This window comes from Ptychodera flava, chromosome 15 (assembly GCF_041260155.1).
Source record: "Ptychodera flava strain L36383 chromosome 15, AS_Pfla_20210202, whole genome shotgun sequence".
NCBI classification, from domain to species: domain Eukaryota; kingdom Metazoa; phylum Hemichordata; class Enteropneusta; family Ptychoderidae; genus Ptychodera; species Ptychodera flava.
In genome coordinates this window covers 3692329-3715133 of record NC_091942.1, presented here as the reverse complement: position 1 = coordinate 3715133, position 22805 = coordinate 3692329, and the positions used below count along the sequence as shown (strand labels likewise).

Genomic DNA, 22805 nt, shown 5'->3' with positions numbered 1-22805 from the left:
AAATTAATTGTGTCTCACAAGATTTCAAAATTAGCACAAAATCATGTATTTTTATTTTGTTAATGTAGTATGCACTTTCTCCTGGGTTTTTTAACTTTGCCCAAGGTCATTAGTGGCGGTCTGCCATCATCTTCACTGTCGTCATCATCACCATCATCGTCACAGTCATCATCAGCAAGGAGAGCCCTTTTCAACACTATCAGCCAAGGTCTTAGCATCTTCTTGGAGTTCTTTCGCTTCACACTGTAATGTCTCGACTTGTTCAACATGGCCACATATGTGTCAAATCCAGCAGGCTTCAGCACGGGTTCATCAATGTCATCATCTCTCTCCAGAGTCGTGATGATCTTGATATCCAGTACTGCACAGCTAGCTTCCATCATGGTGAAAAACTTGTTAAAACAAGCCAGGACTGATGTGCAACCCTGGGACTGCAACCTGTGATAAAATATAAGGGTTAGCACATGTATCTTTTACTTTAATGTATGACAATATCTTGTAACGTTCATACCTACCTATTTATGAAGAAAACACTACATACAAATATACAACAACTAGATCGATCACAAATGCTGACATGTGCTGGCTTCATTGTCAACTTGTTTCGCATATAGCTTCACTAATAAACTTCTATTTGTGCACACCGTTATGGACATAGTGGCATGCATGCATGTAGATAGGTCACAGTGTGGTCTGTTGAACTGTTCAGAGAAGGCTTACACTAATTTGCGGAATGGAATGAGCGGAACGGGACGGAATAGCCACACCAAATAAAAAATCAGTTTCTCTTAATTAGAGTCCATTTTTCGCCCACTGGATTTTTGAGCGGAAAAGAATGGAATTAAGACAGACATTTTGATTTAAATAAAATAGATCATTTATTCAACTCTACAAGTAAGGCAAATGAAAATTATGTCAAATACCACAGGAAACGAGGTTGTAACTTCAATTTGAAGCTACATCTAAATTTAAATCTAACCCCGAGAATCACGCCTTATAGAGGCCACTACCATAGTATGGAGGGGTGGTCAACCCAAAAGAGGGCGTGTATATGGCCAACATGTAATTGTGCACTCTGTTTTGTTACGTACGATCGCAATGTTTTAAGATATCACTGCCACACAAGCATCTGTATATTTTTTCGAAAAACAAGAGGATTTAGAGTACAGGATCTGAATGTCTTTACTTTCGTAAGTTTGGACAATTTAGATGAATTAATCCAGGAACTCACCATGACGCACTGTCAGTAAAACTTATAAATTGCTGCGGGTGTACCTGGCCCTGCCACTCCGCGCCCTGCCTGTTTGTGGGACTCTCATCACGCTAGTCAGGGGTTGCATCCGCGCCAATGAACACACAGTCAGCAATGCATTTACAATGTATCAGAAGTTAGAATCCGTCACCACCTCCCTTGTTTTTCACCTCCGCGCCAAATGTAATCTGGCGCCATGCCATCGAGGTGAATATTTCATACACAGACTAGACCGCCACCTCACGGTAGCCATAGCATCCTCCAGCAGATGCGATATCCAGGGTGAGGTTTGGATTCAGGTGTAGTTTCAGAGCGTCAGTCCAGTAGTCTTATTCATTCCCAGCAGCAGTCGACGGAGCAGTCTTGCCTGATTATATGTGTGATGTTTGATTTATTGTACTTGCTCTACCAAGCTTCCCAAAGTGTGTTTCTATGGAATAAAATTCTTATTAGTAGTCTTATTCACGATTTTCATCACGGCAAGAAAAACTTCGAAAAACAGATGTATTACTTTAGGCCTAAGGGTTGAAAAAATGATATTTTATTTAAATCCAAATTTCTGTTTTAGATCCGAAATTCCATGCTGTTCCGCTCCAAAATTCGGTGGACGAAAAAAATGGACTCTAATTAAGAGAAACTATTTTTCTTTTTGGTGTGGCTATTCCGTTCCGTTCCGTTCCGTTCCGCTCATTCCGTTCCGCAAATCAGTGTAAGCCTTCAGAGAAAGGTAAAGTGAACTGATTGAAACAGAACAGAGCTATATGTTTAGTTGGTCAATGGAAGCAAACAACATAGTGGATTGAATTGATTAGTACATACTCTGTGCAGTGGTACATTGAAAAGTGGCTTTCTGACACTATTGTAGTGCTGCATGGCATGCCTTAGGTTTCACCAGTTGAAAGAAATTCACTGTGACATTTTCTGATATCATCAAGGGTTCTCTTCTTCATTGATGACATGGTTGTTCTCCTTCGGCAACTGTGCTTGTTCCTTGCTGATCACACAGCATACGCAAAAATATTTCCCTAAAATATTTCAATGTGAGGAAGACAAGGAACAAAACTGACATAATTACTTAAAAACCTTAGTGGGTATAGACATGACTGGTGTGCATGAAGTCAATTTGATGTGCATGTGTGAACTCTTGGAGAGGATGTACCTGTAATATGCAAACTTATCAATTTAAATATTTATTTCAAAGAAATTCATGGTTACTACATTTTGCATTGCCAGTATACATATTAATACTATGTGTAAGAATTAAATTGAGAAATAAACACAAGAATTTCTACCGAGCAAAACAATCATTTGTCAATAGCTTGCAAATACATGTATTTATCAAGATCTGACCCACTGTGTACCCCTTCCTTTAAATTTATCTGACTAATCAATGTTAGCTGTAAATGTCTTAAGTCAACGAAAAACTACAACAAATTATCATAATTGTGTTCTACAGCATATCATACACAATGCATGCTGATTATTAACAGTCGCACATATTGCAAACTGATAGGTCAAGGATGTACACATGTAAATCATAGGTAAAACTGAAGTGTACACAATAAACTGCCTGTCCTGTCAGTGCCTCAACTTTTCTCATGTATAAATCATAGCATGCAAGTATACATTTCATACCATTTGGTCCAGACATTCCATAACTCTCGGCCAGATACTCAAAATCTCCCATCATCCGTGCTAATAGTGTCTTGTCCCTGAAATAAATCAGAGTGGAATGTAAGACAATTGTCCACACCATTCTAAATTAATGCCCATGTTTCTACACATCAATGCATTTTGTACATGCAAGAAAACAACTTTGCCTTTTGTACTTTTTAATGTAGGTATCATATTTATGTTGCATAAGTTTGGTCAGATTTGCACATTGTTTTTCAGATTTTTGGATCAGCAGTATAATGCATGTATTAAACTTGGATAACCAATATGTATGTATCTGAAGTTCCAAATATTGTACCAAAATAGATATATGGTACAATCTGTTCATTGTTTAGTAAAACATAGTATGCATGTTTAGACTTACTTCCACTTTGTGCCATCCAGTTGTCTACCTGACCTCTGTTAACAGCTAAAGCTATTTCTAAATTGTAATAGGAATCAGGTGCTGCAAGTGTTCTCCAAATCACTGTATTATCTGCTACATTTGGATTACTGATGTTAGCAACTTGGTAAACCATTCTCATGGTTCCCTGACCCTTGTCCCCACCTAACTTTATCCAGATTTCACTGGTAGGTATTGTACCATGCCAGGTAAGTTTGCTAGACCTGAAGACAAATATGAACAAGATGCAAAAACAACAGTAACACATATATTCAGTAATATGTGATAACAAGATTACTTATCCACAGTCTTTCTGTACATGATCATAATAGAGTTTGCACACAATCCCAAAAGTCTGACTGCAAGCCTGCTGTCCCAATATTAATACTCATGTGCTTATATAAGAGCATATAAGAACAATCTAGAACTTTTATTGACATGCTAATTACTGTTCTAAAATTCTCTCTCTTACACAACTATTAAATTTCCAGAAAATTCCAAACACGACTTATTAAATTCATGGTTGTGAGGTCAAGAAGGACAGTGACTTTGATGAGTGTGGGGGAAAATGACCTGCATAACATACCTCACTTCCAATATTCACATGCCATGCCTTGAAGTAACGCCGTAATTTCCTCTTGGCAGCCCATGTTGTTCCCATAGCAACTTTCAAGTGAAGGCCAGCACCTGGAGGTATGTCAGGAGTGAGTCCCAAGATCTGGAGGATTTTCCCTCTTGTCCTTTTGTTGGTGTCTCACCTCCTCTCACTCAGCTGCAGCATCACCACCACTGACAATGTCTCTCCTCTGACTTAACTGCAACACCCTCTGACGTCTTGTCCTAGTGCTAGCTTCTGAGGTTGTTTTTCGTGGCTTTGGTGTATATGTTAAACACAATGGCTGAAAAAAATCACACCAAAAATTGAAAAACCAAATTTATCTTTCAAAAGTATATGTGGGTGATAAATTCATGAAATTGGACTAGCTCATTACTTGATGAAATTAATTTGTTGAACCACTACCAGGTCACACATGTACTACAAAACCAAATAAATGTTATTACAAATACAAATTTACAAATTATCATATTCCATGATAGCTTTATCAGAAGAATTTACTCCAAAATCTAACTGTATATTGATATGTGGGTATAGATCAGCAAGAGTAATGCTGGTAAAAAACTCACCTGGCCCTTGGTTTTAACCTTTATCAAACTATCATCACTTCTGTTTGCTTCTATTTTTTTCTTGACAAGTGTTGTTGCCATTTCTTCATACTGTAGCAGCATATGCACCGCTGATACATTCTGCAACACAATTTCTGCGGCCTTCACTGCACATATATTGTTCTGCCTATCCCTTGATGTTTCATCATTTGATGTCTCGGTATTGATTGTGTCAGGAATGGGGACTGGAGTAGGGTGGCTTCTGAAGGGAAATGGGCTCACTGACGAGTAGCAGTGGTCTCCAGCAATGGACTGGTAAACACACCGTTCCGTGTTGTGTTGCAGATCTTGCAGTGGCACAACTGACTTACAACCGACATTCCCATAATCACATGTGACTGTGGCATTTGATAGCATGTTTGCAAAGGCAATGGGGGACTTACAATAGATTCACACATAATAGAAGACGGCACACAGGACAGGATGAAGAAACTTGCAACCACTGACTCAAACATTCAGCACAAAACACATGTGGTCCATCACACAAAAGTTGTATTGGTCCATCTATTATGTCTTTGCAAATGGGACACTCCATTTCTTCAATGAGATCATTGAACCTCTGTCTCTGCAAGGGAATGAATCTTCTCATCTTTTTTCCTGCCCTCTGTTTTACAGCTGCTGTTAGATTTGTACTGCCATGAGTTTCACTCTGTAGTTTCCCCGTCTTTCCTGTCTTCCTTGCCAGTGATACCAGAAATGTCACTGCCTTGGTATTGACTTGGTCTGCCCCGTTTTTACTCTTTCTTTTTCTTTCCTGCCTTACTCAATGACATCACACACCGCAAATCCTCGTACTCTACAGTGTCTGGACCATTTCACTACGTGTGTCCCTGGCCGATAGGTTTTGTTATTGCTTTCTGCCTGCTGCCATGAAGCAATGACTCTCTTACAGAGACAACAAAAATTGGACGGGTGAACATCAGAATGTCTTCACTAAAACTGTACTCTGAAACATTCTTTAACTCCATGATAAAATTGGAGCATGGATAACTTGTGCCATTTATTTTCCGTGCACAAATACGACACCGTTTTTTTAACACACGAGCATGAAATTCGAATGACATTTCACAGTCTAGGCCAACAGACGATTGAAAAAGGCACCAGAAAATATGCCAGTGTGTAAACAAACCCGTTACCAGGGAGACATGCGTGATGGTCCGAAAAACTATGCTCAACTGCAACGCACATATGGACGTAAATAAAAAACCCACACGCATAAAAAATAACCCATGACAAATCACGCCATAAAATGTACAGATTAATCACTGCGGACACGGTTAAATCGGTTTCAATCTTAGTTAAAATTGATTTACTTAAAATCTGAACCTCTTAAATTACACAACACATTAATGAAAATACTTACAGACCGCCATGCTTTATGTTATCGAGTTGTCCGTGCTAAGAAACTTCTCCTGCAAATATCGCGAGGTCAAAGGCAAACTAGCGATAAACATCCAGCTATGCTGAGTATGCCACCTTGTTAATTGAGAACAGCTTTCACTATCACATTTGAATGCATTTTTTAAATGTTATGGGTCAGAATTCGAGGAACAACACGCGCACGGCTGAGCGATCATCTCGGTATGCATACAATACGATGGCCGCCATCACTGAGAGTGCGTTCGGCTGTTCGTTATTTGTTTGCTCAACCTAAGTTGCCAAGTCGGCCGCGCCGGAAGCAAAACACAGGTGACGAATCCAGGTGACGTAGTCTGCCAGTATGAGCATGCGCAATTGAGCCTGCGAGCGTCGAGAATGTGTATAGTACTGTAGAACTGTCTCGTGCTATCATGTCGTTGAGCTATAAAATGTGTGCTTGTTGACAGAAACTGGAATTACTGCAGAGAATACTTTCCAGGACATCACATGTAAGTCTCTAAGATACCAAGGAGGACGTTTAGGAAATCCTTTCAGAAAGTTCACGCCGCCTGTGGCCATTTTGTGGAGTATAAGCTTGTACCGTAAAATACGTGGCTGCAGCGTATACAGTATTTCTACTGTACAGTGCACATATTGGGAACTGGTCAATTGGACCCAACGCCGTATTGGACCCATGATAGAGCACAGTCCCTCTATAGAGGGACTGTGGATAGAGATAGAGATTATTTAATCATTTTCACATTTTGTTTGTCACCTAACGTCCGGTATACCTGATCGGCATTAAAAACACTGTGACTAAGACTTGTATACATAGTTTGTTATTCCAGTCTCAGGTCTTTATATAATTGTGCAACGAAATTCACTTCGACAGCACTTGCACGCGGAGACGGAACCCAGCCCGCCCGCAGCGCTAAACAGTGAAGTACAGTAATATGTACGGTACATTTGCGTGGCGAGCTTTGGGAGCCAAGGCCGGTTCACGGTCGTGAATTGCTAGCGAACTCCAAACATAAAACCATGTATGCTAAATCAAAACGATGCTCGAATAGATTGTATGAGTTCATGATTTGGTAAAACTTCGCGATCAATCACGGGGTCCAATTGACTTGGGTCCAATCGGCATAGGGTCCAATTGACTAGAAACCCACATATTGCCGGATAATATGCGATGGAATTTTGCGTTTCACGTCGTTCAATCATTCAGATGGAAATACCACCCTTCTCCAAACTTTGGAAAAAAAAAGGGTGACAGGTTTGGAATGCTAACTCTTGTATATCAAGAATGACGTAATTTAATGAGAAGACATTTGCATTCGAGCACGGCTACAGTTTTTGATTCGAGAATTCTCATCATGGCGGATTCACTGAAACAGTGAGTATTCAACAACTTTTTCTTATGTCCATGTAGCACTTGTGCAAAATAAGCGAGTCGACAGTCCTTTGGCGAATCAATAAATGCGTTTTTCACCAAGCTGAAAGGTTGAAAGATCAGTCCGTCACTTTGGGACGAAGTAGATAATGCAGTCAAACCAAGCTGGGTACATAATTATCTTGTTCACATTGGCAACCAACTGAAATTTGGGCCGACGCAAAATAATTGTCCTTTTGGGATTAAATTTGGTCTGTGTCCACACCTACCGGTACCAGAATTAGGGCCGACGTAACTTTACCTTCCTTTGTGACCTCTGACCTGTCAAAGTTCAAAATGGCGCATTTGAATAATGGCACGCTGTTTCTACTGTTCATGATTTTCCTGTGTTTTTACGCACAAGAAGGGCAAATATGACTACCACTCACCCTTTTAATCATCGGAGAGATCTTCGCCATTTATTGGATGAGCATATGGTATATATAAGACCGCGATGGAGAAATAGCCAGTGCGCGGCATTTTTGACATGCCTCTCTAGTCTATTACGTGCACTGTGGAATCGAATGACATAGTCTCGTTTGCGGAACAAAGGTTGGTGGGAAGTTCAGCTACATGGGATGATATTAAAATATAAAGACTGGATTGAAAACTTTCGATAGGTGTAAACTTTAGTTTCAAACGTCGTTTGTTTTGTGCGAATAGGGTAACTAGTTCAACTTCGATCCATGGCGGAGGCCTGGTCAACTGGGACCAGGGCCGACGCAACGTGTCCACACTGGCGATTTGCGTCGGACCAAATTTTGCGTCGGCCCTGAACCCCCCCCCCCCCCCCCCCCCTTCTAACCGGGACCAAACTGAGTCGGCCAGGGCCGACTCAGCGTGTCCACATTGGTTTTTTTACGTCGGCCCCGGCCCTGGTCGGGACCTGGGCCGATGCAAAGTCGTCAATCTGAACGTACCAAATGTGACTTTGTTCTGGAAATTACGAAGACGACCTGTCGTGCGGTGGAACTTTGCAACAAAGTTTCAATATCTGAACTGACTACTTGAATGACCGGCACAGGAAACGATGGCCAATAAAACGCATTCTCGTTGCATTTTGATAATAATGTATCAATCACAATGACACAGAAATAATGCCTCCTCCGGCAGAAGGGCCGAGGCCAATTTTTAGCCTTGCTACAGTATGTCTCAGTGCTGAAAAGGCCATGTTGTTGCCAGGTTGTCATGGCGACTTTTAAAATTTGCATACAACTCTGAGAGTGAAACGGGTTGTTAATAGGTCACAAAACTTTTGAGTCCCACTATCGTCCATTATGTTTCCTTGGGTATTAAAGGTGTACAAGTATACACATCAAAAGACTAGAAAATTCACCTTATGGGCAGAATCTCGTAAAATAGCCTTTTCTTGTCTGGTTAACGAAAAAGATACCCCTGGTCTAAAATATGCATGGTTTTAAATAAAAAAACCTGTGGTTACCTAAATGGTTACCATGGCAACATGAAACAAAATGAACATGGAGTTCATGCTGTGATAAATACACTTAGGAGAGTATTTGCATAGTAACTGGGATTACTTTCAATGGAATTTGGAAAAACTTTGAAATAGGTTACTATGGAAACACAGGGCAGTAAAATGGATATCATGTTCTGTGTTTCTAAGCCAAAATAACCCTTTGGTATAATATTTCTGTTGATTACTGGATTTTTACACTGGATATTTGGTCTTTCTAACCCAAAATATCCCTTTGATATAACATATTTTGTTGGTTACTGGATTTTAGGTGTAATCTTTGAAAAACTGGTAATTTTTACTCCTGAATGGTTACCATGGAAACATCTCACATTAAAATGAGTGTGATTTTTTTGGTGTGCTAACAAGAAAAACCCTTATTATCAATTTTTTAACATCAATCAATAGTTCTTTGATAGGAATTAGGGAAAAAGTAACATTTTCAATCCAAAAATGGTTACCATGGCAACTCGAAACATGAAAATAAGTCTGGTTTTTGTGTTCTCTGACCCGAACTCCCCCACTAGGTAATTTTCATATCAATCAAAGTAACTTTTCAGGGATATTAGAAAAACTGAAATTTTGAACCCCTAAAATGGTTACCATTGAAACATAGGGCAGTGAAATCGATATCATATTTGGCCTTTTCGACCCAAAATACCTTTATTGTGAAATTTTCACGGAAATGTAACCTATTATTATTCGCGTTATTATTTCTATATATTACTTATATTATTATTATTATTCCCCCCTAAACATGGTCTGAGCTTTATTAATCTGCTGTTAAATTCAAAATTTATAGGAAAACCAAAATTGTGACCCGCACCACTGTAAATAGCTCTGATGAATTGCGCATTATTGGCTTTAATTCTGATTTGTATTATATCTTATCATTTTATATGATAAGATCTATCATCTTCTAACAGGAAATACAGCAGGAAGAGCATGAGTCATGTGGTGCCAGGTTTTGCCAAAAGATTGTTCGCTAGCTATGGCAAAGAAAAACTGAAAACTGCTGATTTTTTGACCTCATCTACAGTATAAGGTACACCATGGATAAGGATCATCGAATACGACATCAACAAGTTCGTCTAGGCCAATTTTTTAATTTTATGTTTTGTGATTTTCGGCAATGGTACAGAAGATGAAGCTAATTTCAGCATTTCCGCATATTGGGAGAAGTATTTTATCGGTCGGCAAGTGTAACATGAAGGAGAAAGTATTCTCACAGATAACGAAGATACACATTGATTGATATTAAGTAATAATAGGTCTGTGGATTTCACTCATAATAGATTTAAATAATAAGATGACGACAACAACAACAACGTTGATGATGATGATAAATAGCTATTGTTCTCATAACATTGATAATTACTTATTCGTTTTACGCCAACTAAAAACCATGAGACCCCTATGCTCTTTCTTCCAATTAAAATGTGACCACCAATGAAGACACATTTCATGTGACCGACTCATTTAACTTAATTGCGTTTTGGCGTGAGTAGCTTAAAGGTAAACTGTCACCTGTACCAATTTTGCCACTGTCACCATTGAGAGAGAAAATCTAACCAATCACAGATTTTAAGCGGGTGGCTGCTTTTTAAAAACAGCGCCCTCACATGGACATTTTGAAGCCTCTTTGACCATATATAGGCATATTTAGATTACAGGTGACTGTATACCTTTAAAGTGAACATCTCAGGGTACATGACGCGAAGAATTACCTTTGCAAATATGTTTTGCATAGTCTTCGCTCCATCGCCCATTTCTTTCACAAAAAATCCGTTTTGGTCCCATTACATAAAGGTAACCAGGTTTGCACACCAAGTCGCAATAGGTGCCAGGTCCTAGGTCTCTGGTGTTGCATTGTACCACCATATTTGCCACAATTGCCAATGTCGGACAATAGCCTCCTCCGCTATCTGAGAACAGCAAACGAAAAAGTCAATGAATAAACATAATTGGCACTTTCGATAACACTCTTCTGTCTCTCTTTTTTACCTGTATGTATGTATGTATGTATGTATGTATGTATGTATGTATGTATGAATTGATATATGTACATTTATATGTGTAGAGGTGTGCATGTATTATGTATGAACGTATGTATAGACGAATGGTGTAATGTTTGAACGTATGTACATGAATGTCTCTAAGCAAAACACGTGTCTACTGATGGTCTGTTATGTATAGTTGAAGGACCATGACTGGCTGAATTGATATGTATTCAAGCATTATTGATCAGTATACAGCAATGTAATCGATGTGAAGTAAACTATTGCAATGATTTACTGGAGGGCTGTCCATTCTAAAAGTGACCACAGTTAGGTTTGTCATGGTAATTCTTCAGAGTGAGCCATTTTACCATATTCGCAGAGTATTACAGCTCTAGTCTGTTTACCTTATTTAAAGGGCCAGTAATGCTAACTTTTGATGACTTTTCACCGTTTTTGTTTTTAAAATCAACCATAATTTCTCGTTCTACTCCCTAAAGTGTGCTGATATACATTATTCAGTTTGAGAACGCAGCCTGTATATGCGTTAACCACATTGTTATTGTTAACAAGTACATTATGGTCCGAACTAGAACTCAAATGTAAACAATAACAGTGCATTTTACACATATAGACATACTGTTGCCATGCTAGATAGTGAGAGTTCCAAAACTTGATGGGAGCAGAACAAGAACCTGCAATCGATAAACAAAATAAAAATGATGAAATAGTCATCAAAAGTTAGCATTTCTGGCCCTTTAATGTCTGTTTTGATATTCAATAGTAAATGTTAGTCCTTTTTGTAGTAGGCCTACTGATGACAAAAAAACTTTAACCCTGATTTCATTGAGGAGTTTGAGCTACCTTCACTGTACCAGTGTTAGCGTTAGCAGCAGGTAATCAGCGGAGCTTAACATACATTTTCTGCTAAAATGGTGCTAGCTAACGTGCGTTCTATTGTTATATATCGGACGGTCCGACGGGTATCCGTTCAGTCCATATGGTCTGCAGTGGCTAGGGAGCACACTTTTTCACAGAGAAATAGGGTAATTTAATTGTCAATGTTCTTTGAATTCATCATCCTTGCTTCGATATGGAGACAAATATCATTATAAACACAAATGTTTTTTTTCCATTTTATTCTGTTTCTAAAGTCATTTCGCAGTGGTCTCATTTTGCCTTATCAAGTCCAAAATGGCTGGATTCATACTTCAGAAAGCGGTACAGAACTTTGGCAAAGACAGGTTCCTATCATAACTAAAGGTATGGCAAGTCACATGTGTTCAGGAAAACATATTTTTCACCAATTATTATTTTCAATTTTTTGTGTACAACTGAAGGTGAAATATACAGACATGTGCATCAGATACGTGTCAAGCAATGTTCATAAATTTAAGTCAAGTAGACTACACATATGTAAAGCATACTTCATTCATATGTCATTTAACCCTTTGAGTGCTGTAATTTTTCCCATCAAAATTTTACTGCCACATTTTACCAATTTTTATATTTTTTTCTGAAATTGTTTGATAATTTTAGACCAAATTGACATATTTTATTGACTACGGTTTTTTATCAAAATGTTTGCAAAAATCTCAGAAAAATTGACTAGAGTATATTTCATAAAGGCGACAAAAATTGACGTTGGCACTCCAAGGGTTAATGCCTTTTGTCGCCTATCAATTTTGCTTTTTGGACCCTCGGCATCTTCTCTTTCATATGGGTCACTTTCTTCATGAATGGAAAATTATAGTAAGACATACAAGACATCTAAGTAAGACATTAGTACTCGGAATTGTCCAGCCCAGCGTTAGCAATCATAAATAATCGCTCACTCATGGTATCATACTTTAAACAGAATTCTTACATTTGCATGTCAGTTCTCTTCCCGACCAGACCAGCCTGTTTCCTTGTGAGATGCATTCACGACTCCCTAATACTACGATGTCGAAACCTTCGTTGCAGTAGTACGTACACATTGTTCCAAGTTCATTGTTGCCATTGCATCTGATATTAACGTTGTGAAATTCACGCAGGCGCTCACACAATTCTCCTGCATGGCGAAGAGAAAATAGAAAACGTTCAAACTAACAAACAGAAATTTCACAGGGGGAGGTTTCTCGGCGGAGCATGAATCAACATCTCATGGGGGAAGATATGTTTTCAAGGTTTCATTTTCTTGAGAAAAATGTTTCATATCTGGACCTCTTTATCCAAATGAGACAAATAGGCCTACTATATGCACAATACTATATGACAAGCGGGATGATTTTGATTTTCTTTCCATGCATCTGCTTGTCCACCAATTTTTTTAAGTCTCTTATAGAAGATGAATTTCATTATATCATTGACTGAAGTAAATGTGTTGTACATAGAAATGTCCTTTTCTCATCTATGGAGTCACATTTTCAGAATTTTGAACATTTGACTGATAGAGAGAAATTCCTTTATATTATGAATTTTGAAGATAAGGTACCTCTTGTAATATATATTTCAAACACTACCAATAATCCCTAGCAGCGGCAGCCTTACCGATTATGTGTGTAATATTTGATTTTTCTTCCCGAAGTGTGTTGTTACGCAAATTACAGTTATACCAACATTCCATCTGCTCCAGCTTATGATGCATATGTTCCACAACTCCTTAGAAACCGTAGAACATGTAGTTCGTAAGAGGACGTTCGAATATAAGACATACTTCATCGGCGCCTAAGCTGGTGAGGCGGGACTTCTTAGAAAGTAGACTTGTAAGATCGTTTATGTAGGTATGGATTCTTAATTTCAGAATATGACACTCGGTTAGACAAATGATGCGTGTCAGCATCCCTATCTTTGACTTTATAAAGTGATTCAGCAGCTACCATTGATCTTGAAACTTTGGACCATTCTTAACGGGTGTAGCATGCCAGCAGGGTACGCTTACCCATTCCTAACACCTTATACCACCAATCATCAATTTTATTTATGCTTCAAGATGGTCCTTCCATATATTGTAAACGTTTTGGCTGTATAGGGCCTGGTGATTTTATTACCTTGTATCAATTGGATTATTGGTTTTGTTTTGATGCCACAATCATATTCATGTTCACTGTCAAGACGATAGATTTCACAATGTCTCATTGGACGCAGACAAGTTTGAGTAAATCCCTGTATGGTTCAAAATAACCTCAGTACCATAAGACTCTACTAGACTGCAATGGGTATATGTGCTTTTATCGAGGACAAGGCCCTTTGAAATTAAACATAACTCGAATAAAACACAGACAAGGAGAAACAATTTTCTCTTTGTTTGTGGCTAGGCAACTCGCTGCCATATGTTGTGAGTTCGAACCAGATTGAAAACACCGTGTTGTTTATCAGAAAAAATGATATAAGTGACCATAGAGAAGCTGTTACATACACAGGCATTCTTCGAATCCGTCAGAATGAAAACACGTCTGCATCTTTTAAGATTCAATATTCTTGAACCATTTGCTAACATGTACAGAATCAGATATTGTCACCTTTAGTCAAAGCACTGGAAATTTCTTGTGCATTGCTGCTGCGGGCGTCAACGACACACGTGAACAGAGTGCTTCGAGATGTTTAACGCGAGTGAACTCATCGGGTCAGTAGTGCATGAGTACTACTTCCTCATATTCTAGTCAACGCAACTTATTGATTGAAAGAGATTATCTGACGTGCATGTGCGCTCCACCTTTCCGACACCACTCGGGAGGTCGACAATGTTATCAGTATGTTACATGATATGACCATTTCTTCATGAAAGCAAATGTTTATTATTAGACGTGGTTGCAGAAATATATTGAGATTGCTATACAGGTTTCAGCAGTTAGAAAACCAAAGCCAAGCGCTGTCGCACACAGTCCGCCAAACTTGAGATTCACAAACGCTCGATGACAATGCATAGGGCAACCAATAGGTGGGTTAACCATTGTCCAAAATTTATGAACTTGTCTGAATCAGTCGGACAGTAACTAATGACCAAAATCTGTGTTGATGTGCACTCTTTCAAGTTGCGCCCGGAATATGAAAGTCATCTTCTAATGACACTATGCTCCCATTGTGATCACAACCGATGAAGATATGAATGTATCTATATCAAGCATATCAAGTCCCATGCTGGTCAGTATGTTCAACAGAACGTATGTCATCAGGTTAGACAAGTTTTTCAATATCTTTTATAGGCTTTCAAAGTTTAGGACAATGGATATGAAGAAAAATCTTGTCGCAGGTGTTCAAAAAAATATAGACCCCCCTGCATTTTTCGTGAAAAAAAGATGACCCCCCCCCCCCCTTGTCAGACGAAAAAATTTGTTTAGGACAATGATAAATAAAATCATGGTTCTCCCCAAACGTCTAGCGCAATAAATCCCACCAGCAATGACATTGTTAGAGCAACACATGTATCACCAGCAAACAGTGTAAAAAATATTGCATTGTAAAAGTAGTCATCAATTTTCAATTTAGTTCCATGGCTTGAAACTTTCATTTTTTTTCTGACACATTGTCATATCTTAGCCAAGCATTCTATCGTAGACCTTGTGAGGTTAGAGATAAATCAAATAGCATCAGACAAAAATAAAATGTTATTCAGCTTTGTACTTAGGGAGCGTTCAGTTTTTTCGGCCGGGGGGGGGGCGGCAAAATCTTGTCGCAGGTGTTCAAAAAAATATAGACCCCCCTGCATTTTTCGTGAAAAAAGATGACCCCCCCTTTTGTCAGACGAAAAAATTTGATGACACCCCCCCCCCCCCCCCCCCCCCCCCCCGCTGAAAAATAACCAAAACCCATATGTCAAATTTACCCGCATGGTTTGGATTTGAACTACGGTACGCGGCGCACTTTATTCGTGTAGCAGAGATGCCAGTACACAAACTTCTCAGCCACATCCATTGAAACGTCTGTTAATTAGGACGACTGTAAGGCAATTTTTAACTTCATATCCATAGACAACTTATGTCCATGGACATTGTATAAAGTAAACTTTATTGGAGTGGTTCGCCAAAGGCAGCCCTCCGGTTAAGAGGGTCATGGGCCATAACGTAAAGTCAACTTTATTCTAGTGGGCCACCAAAGGTGGCCCGCCGGTAAAGAGGGTCGATCATGGCTATTGCATAAAGTAAACTTTACTGGACAGGGCTGCTGAAGGCGTGCGGCCATTAAGATTGCCATGGGGTATTACATTAAGTCAATTTATTGTAGTGGGCCGCCGCAGGCGGCCCGCCGGTAAAGAGGGTCGATCATGGCCATCGCATGAAGTAAACCTAATTGGAGTGGGCCGCCAAAGGCGTCTGCCCATTAAGAGGGTCATGGGTAATACATAATGTATATTTATTGTAGTGGGCCGCCGAAGGCGGCCCGCCGGTAAAGAGGGTCGATCATGACCATGGCAAAAAGGGAACTTTATTGTTGGTATTATGTTTTTGAAAATGTGGTGACCCCCCTTTCCTACCAGTGAAAAAGCGATGACCCCCCTTTGCGGATTCCAAAATTATGATGACCCCCCTCTGGATTTTGCCGCCCCCCCGGCCGTAAAAACTGAACGGTCCCTTATTGAGCTTACTGTGGATACGCGTTTAATGCTCTGTGTTCACTGCTACTTCTTCCTATGCCCCTCATTAGACAATTGTTAGTTCTGTTTATTTCTTCTATCCACTTCCAGCAAAAAACGAGATGGATGAACAGTCTCATATACATAACGTTTACTTTTTTGTACAAAACATACAAGTTTCTGTAGATAACATCGTAGATAAAAAGAACCGACTCATTTAAGTGCCTGGATAGACCACACAAGGGAATGCTAAATTACTTGTCGTGTTGATTGTAGAGACCAAAGTTAATTAGGACAGGACTATGGCACTCTGACTAACCATAAGACGTACTGATGCCAAGCTGTTTTTATAGACACACAAGAATAAACAGTGGAGTAAAGTGTCACTTCGACGTCTGTCAAGATTGGCATAGTCTAAAACATGGACTGGACTCATGTACTCATGTACTGGACTATGGACTATGGACTATGAACTTTGGACTATGGACTATGGACTTTGGACTGGGTCCATGAACTAACAAGAATTTTTATTTTCCATGTAATAACGTGTATCAGAAATGCATTCTGAAAAGAATTTTAAAAAAGACTCTTTATTCCATATACTACCATTGTTATCCTAGCAATCTCAGGGATCCTACGCATAGTTGAATTAACATATTAAATGAAAGGATAGCACTGTGCACCTTAATTTAGTATTAAAAATCAATAGGGCTGAATAAGTTATCAATTTCACCACGGCAAAATGTCCGCCATTCCATTTCTTCAAATATCCCAAATTTTACTTAATGTAATGTAATGCGTTTATTGCGTTTAAAGGCCTCCGGCCCATATGCAAGTGGAGAACCACACTAACATATATATACAGAGCATTCCTAAATTTTGAGTCGTAAATACTAAAATTACAAAAATATAACAGTAACCATCTCTTACGATAAATTCGCAAGAGTTGCATTTCTCAGTGCCATTGCTTTGTGGACAAATTTGCACAGATTTGTTAGAATTTCTGTATCTGATGAATCCATAACTCTTTTGAATTTATAAAGGTTCGGGACAACATAACTCTCAGATGGTAAATATTCAATCCTCAATCGTGCGTAAAGTGGACATATTAGTAGAAAATGGTATTCATCTTCAATATCTTGTGTTTTACAAATACTGCATCGTCTATGCATGGGGTCAAATCCCAGATGTCGCCCTTCCTCAATTGCTAAAGAATGTCATTAACTTCTAAGTCTAACAAATGACTGAATATATTTACAGTGGCAGCTTAAAAGAAGATATTTCTCTGGTTCTAACAGACTCTTAAAGGTGTTATAAGTGCGTAACTTTGGTTTATTTGTTACGTTGGTAGACCAACTTTGTTTGCAAACATCTGTTACTCTAACTGTAAAATTTGACAGAAACACTTTCTTTATTACTGTCTGTTAGAGATTAGCGGTAGGCGATTAGTTTTGAACGTACATTTCTAATTCTCTTTGAAAAATCTTCACCGATACTGATATCTGTGCCACGTAGTTTATGAGCACTTTTCAGGACTTTACCTTTGTCTTTGAATTTGGACAGCATTGCAATAATTGGCAAGGGTCCTCTGGTAGCACGTGCATTCTTGAGTCGGTGGCATCTTTCAAATTCAATGTCTTCTGTCATATTCAGCTCATTTTCTAGAAGAGATTTTGTCTTTTTTCTGACTCTTCCCATGTCTCGTTTGGACTATCCTGTTTCACTCCGTAGAATACAAGGTTGTTTCTCCGACTCTAATTGTTTTTTAAATCGTCCTTATCTCTGCGAAGTTTCTCATTTTCTCGTTTCAACTGTTTTATGGAGTCTTGAATATCGCCGAGACATTTCTGTTTCTCTTTCAATGAATTTAGTTTGTCCCTGTTCTGGTTTGCAAACTCTTTGAGTTCATGCATTTCGTCCTCAATATTGTTCATTCTAGTTTGCACACAGTCTAGTTTAACATTTATGGCTTGAGTGTCACGGATCAGCAAATTCAATTTTTCCAGAATGCCTGCCACGTCTTCTTTCGTTGCCGCCTCCTGTGTCTCTGAGCGTAGCTTTGGTGGGCCTGGATTCCTTTCAACATTCCCACCTAGCACAAGTAAACTCAATAAGCATAGCCTTACTGTGAGTAACACCTTGCAGTTGAACAATGGAATTCGCAGGGTGGCCATCTTTGGTAACTTCCGTTGGCGGGCTGGGTATATATAAGAACACAAGCTATAAAAAGCAGCAATGTGCGAAAACTGGGAACACATAGACAAGGACGAAACACTAAGCCTGAATGAAATATTTCCACAACAACCGATCATCGCATACAAAAGAAATCCAAACATTAGTGATATACAGGCCAAAGTCCACGGCATTTTTGTATTAGGAACAAGTCAATGAATGAATGAACACATGACCATCCAAACATAAATATTCTGCCTTCATTGCTAGAAGAACAGGAGATCAACAATATCAATGTGACATAAAACAAAAACAGATATACATATATCTTAGGCGACTGAGGAAGAGACCGCTCTGGTTTCGAAACATGGGGATAAAAAAAGAGTCAAGGTTGTCAAAGACACATCTGACTACACCCACGTCTCACCATGGCTTATTTTAAAATTAATGATTCGCTTGTTAATTTTCACACTAACAGCCAAAACATTTCAGACACTAAACACACCAAAGCACATACAAGACGAGATGAGTGATGTGTAAAGCCACTTTCCCTTTATTACACTATAAGCCCTTGAAAGCTGCAAGTACATTAAGTAAAATTTGGGATATTTGAAGAAATGGAATGGCAGACATTTTGCCTTGGTGAGATTGATAACTTATTGAGCCCTATTGATTTTTAATACTAAATTAAGGTGCACAGTGCTATCTTTCATTTAATATGTTAATTCAACTATGCACAGGATCCCTGAGATTGTTAGGATAACAATGTTAGTATATGGAATAAAGAGTCTTTTTAAAATTCTTTTCCCAGATCCCTGAGACACCAGCGTTATTACATGGAAAATAAAAATTCTTGTTAGTTCATGGATCCAGTCCATACTTCAGTTCATGGACCCAGTCCAAAGTCCATAGTCCATAGTCCAAAGTCCATAGTCCATAGTCCATAGTCCAAAGTCCAGTACATGAGTCCAGTCCATGTTTTAGACTATGCCGTCAAGATTTACTTCTTAGAAAATGCATGCCCTTCAACTCAATACATGAAAGCCAATATGTTGTGTGGTATCCATGGCTCGGTGTTTTCATTAAAAGTCTTTTTATTAAAACTTACATATGACAGAATAAAAATCAGTATTCAAAAGACATTTCTGTCTGACATGTGGTAATCGCTGCTTCATTCATTCCTCTCAGAGTCTCGCTATGTATCCATGTGTCTCGCAAAAAATCCTAATCAGCATTTGTCTGCATTCATTGTATCATGTTTCATCTACCTAGAGTGTTGACATAGACCGACATCAAACTGTTCAGATATCATCAACATGATAAGTATTTCGGCACCTCTGTATCATAACACTCAAATGAGTCGGTTCTTTGTATCTACAATGTTATCTACAGAACTTGTGCGGGACGTACAAAAAATTAAACGTTATGTATATGAGACTGTTCATCCATCTCGTTTTTTGCTGTATTTGCTGAATTGGCAAAAGCTTACGAGCACTGTGTCTACCCTATTTATTTTTTTTCTGGAGTTATTAGTTTAATCTATTTTACTTTAGTTATACTATAATTAAGATTTAGTTCTGTCAGATATTTGACCAATGTTCACAGAAATATTCAAATCTTACGTTCACATGTCGGTTCAGAACCCGACCAGCTGAATCTGTTGCCATGGTAACGGCATATACGTTGACTCGTTCCCCCTTCCAGTGTATATCCATCATTGCAGTTGTAAGTACATCTTGTACGATCCTCATTGTAACCAACGCAACGGACATACCCGTTGGCAGGATCTCGAAGCGTGGTGCATCCTCTCCCAGTGTACGCTTTACAAAATGCCAAGCATCAAGACAATACATTTTATCCAGGAATATTTTATGTTCAAGGTAAAGCACTAGTATAATTCCAATGAACAGCTTCCTATTAGTCTTTAAAATGTTCTGTCATTAAAAGAGATTGTACTTTTTATAATTATTCTCGTTTAAGTCGTTATATTACGCACAATAGATATCATGGTTGTTTGTGTCAGCAGTGACGTCTAGAAATATTATTTTTACTGTTGTTGTAGAAAATATGTGATTTCGTGTATTTTGCTTGCCTCTAAAGCCGTCATGACTTGGTGTGAAAACATGCACGCATATTGTTCACATTTCGTTCTCAATGATTAAAATACACTGCTTTTCCAACATTAGTTCAAGTCATTTATCATGATAATGGCCCAATAGTCCTAACAATATTCTACATCTTTAAGAAAGGATATATGCTCACACATAATGGAATTTGGTCATGTGTTTTCAGACACCACTTTCAGTTGACCATATCCCAAAAGAAATGGGAATGTTGCAGACAGCAACTCGACACTAAGTCACTTGTTACAGGAAAACAAGTGTACAAACTTTTGCAGTGAAGTAACGATGGTATATCATCGGCTTAGTTTTTGACTAAAAGAAGAATATTAAAGGGCGGCGGTCGTCGGAACGGCACTCAAAGGTCTCTAGGGACCCCTACGACCGATATAAACACAGTATCCAAGCCTCGTTGGCAATTTAAGAAAGTTAAAACATGTTTATCTTAATGTACATTGTAAAATTTAAATATTACAGCTATTTTGACATGATGCTTCTATATATAGTGTATGAAATGCAATGTCTTTAAACAAGAAAGTTGCACATGCGCAGTTCCGACGACCACTTCCCTTTAATATTTCTCTGACTTGAAACTTTTGTTTTTTCCAGGCAAACATATTACCAATGACCTTGTGGGATAACAAATACACCAAACAGCATTAAATACAAGTTGTTACTGGCCTTTTTACCGTGTACCCAATTTAATGTATATGTTAAAAGTTACTTTGCATAAGTCCTCTATTACAACATTGTTAGCTCTCCCTATTGCTGTCTTCAATGCACTTTGTTGCTGAATGGTTAAAAACTAACGAACACTGTGGGTTTAATGTATTTTACTACAGCTATTTAGTCATGTTAATAATTTAATCAATATTCACAGAAATATTCAAATCTTACGTTCACATGTCGGTTCAGAACCCGACCAGCTGAATCTGTTGCCATGGTAACGGCATGTGCGTTGACTTGTCCCCCCTTCCAGTGTATGTCCATCATCGCAGTGGTAAGTACATCTTGAACCATCCTCATTGTTACCATCGCAACGGACATACCCGTTGGCGGGACCTCGAAGAGGGGTGCATCCTCTCCCAGTGTACACTTTACAAAATGCCAAGCATCAAGACAATAAATTGTATTTCGGAATTATTTGTAAGACAAAGCACTAGAATGTTTCTGATTTATAGCTTTTATAGTTTAACATAATTGTTAAGTTGCTCTTTGTTTTCTTCCATCATACGCCACGCTAAAGACATCATTTCTGCAACCAGCCCGAAAAATACTAGTATTATTCCTATGCAACCTATGCGCAACCAAGAGGAAAAATACTAGTATTATTCCTCTTTGGTTGCGCATAGGTTGCTCGTTGCTGAAGCCGCGATGTCATAAGCTAATTGTTACAAAACCATGAAATCTGAGTAATTACATCAATTACATAAATTGTTTGAATTTTCCGGCTTATTTTTCAGCAATTGTTTATTACTTTAAAGGCTCGGTAGTAGTTTCTAATGATATTCTACGAATTCGCCAAAGGAAACATGCGAATCGAAAACGAGAGTTTTCAAGCATATTTTCCAATGGCCTCTTGTGGTCATTCAGCAAAGGAAATGTGAAAATGTTTTGCAGATACCAATATGCGCAGCGTCAATCATGACAGAAAGTTATTTTACAAATTTTAGCAGTACGATATCATTACTTTAGTTTCGATAGTTTTTCAAATAAAATATGACGTTCATCGTCTTGGGGATGGTTCAGTTATTATCACTATAGGGAAAAAGTGCGTGACTAGAGCGAGAAACTGACGCTTTCTCGCAATCGGTGAGAATCTGTCTTATTCTCACCGCTGTCGGTGAGAAAATTTTAATCTCCACTGGAGATTGGTGAGAAATGCACTCCTTGGCGAGAGTCAAGTGTGAGAATAAATTCTCACCGGTGAAAATGGAAATTCTCACTAAGTACAGTGAGAATTGAAATTCACTGGCGAGAATCATCAAGAGTCACCGTTCATTGGCGAGAATCATAAAGACTCCGAACGGCGAGTCTTGATGATTCTCGCCAGTGATTTTCAATTCTCGCTGTACTTAGTGGGAATTTCCATTCTCACCTGTGAGAATTTGTTATCACACTTGATTCTCGCCAAGGACTGCATTTCTCACCAGTCTCCAGTGGAGATT

The 22805-nt window shown here is 38.7% G+C and overlaps 1 protein-coding gene across 4 annotated transcripts in view; it reads right to left on the bottom strand.

Annotated features, from left to right (window-relative positions):
* Positions 1-22805, bottom strand: part of LOC139150913 (CUB and sushi domain-containing protein 3-like) — an 88469-nt gene that overhangs the window by 23047 nt on the left and 42617 nt on the right. For 2 of the 4 annotated variants that reach the window (XM_070723376.1, XM_070723377.1), the window contains 4 exons: positions 21535-21732; positions 20140-20337; positions 12659-12844; positions 10522-10719 (listed from right to left, as the gene is read on the bottom strand). In XM_070723376.1, coding sequence (XP_070579477.1) covers positions 10522-10719; positions 12659-12844; positions 20140-20337; positions 21535-21732 — 780 coding nt within the window. The remainder of the gene's footprint in view (positions 1-10521; positions 10720-12658; positions 12845-20139; positions 20338-21534; positions 21733-22805) is intronic. The other 2 variants (XM_070723378.1, XM_070723379.1) reach the window with 1 other exon arrangement.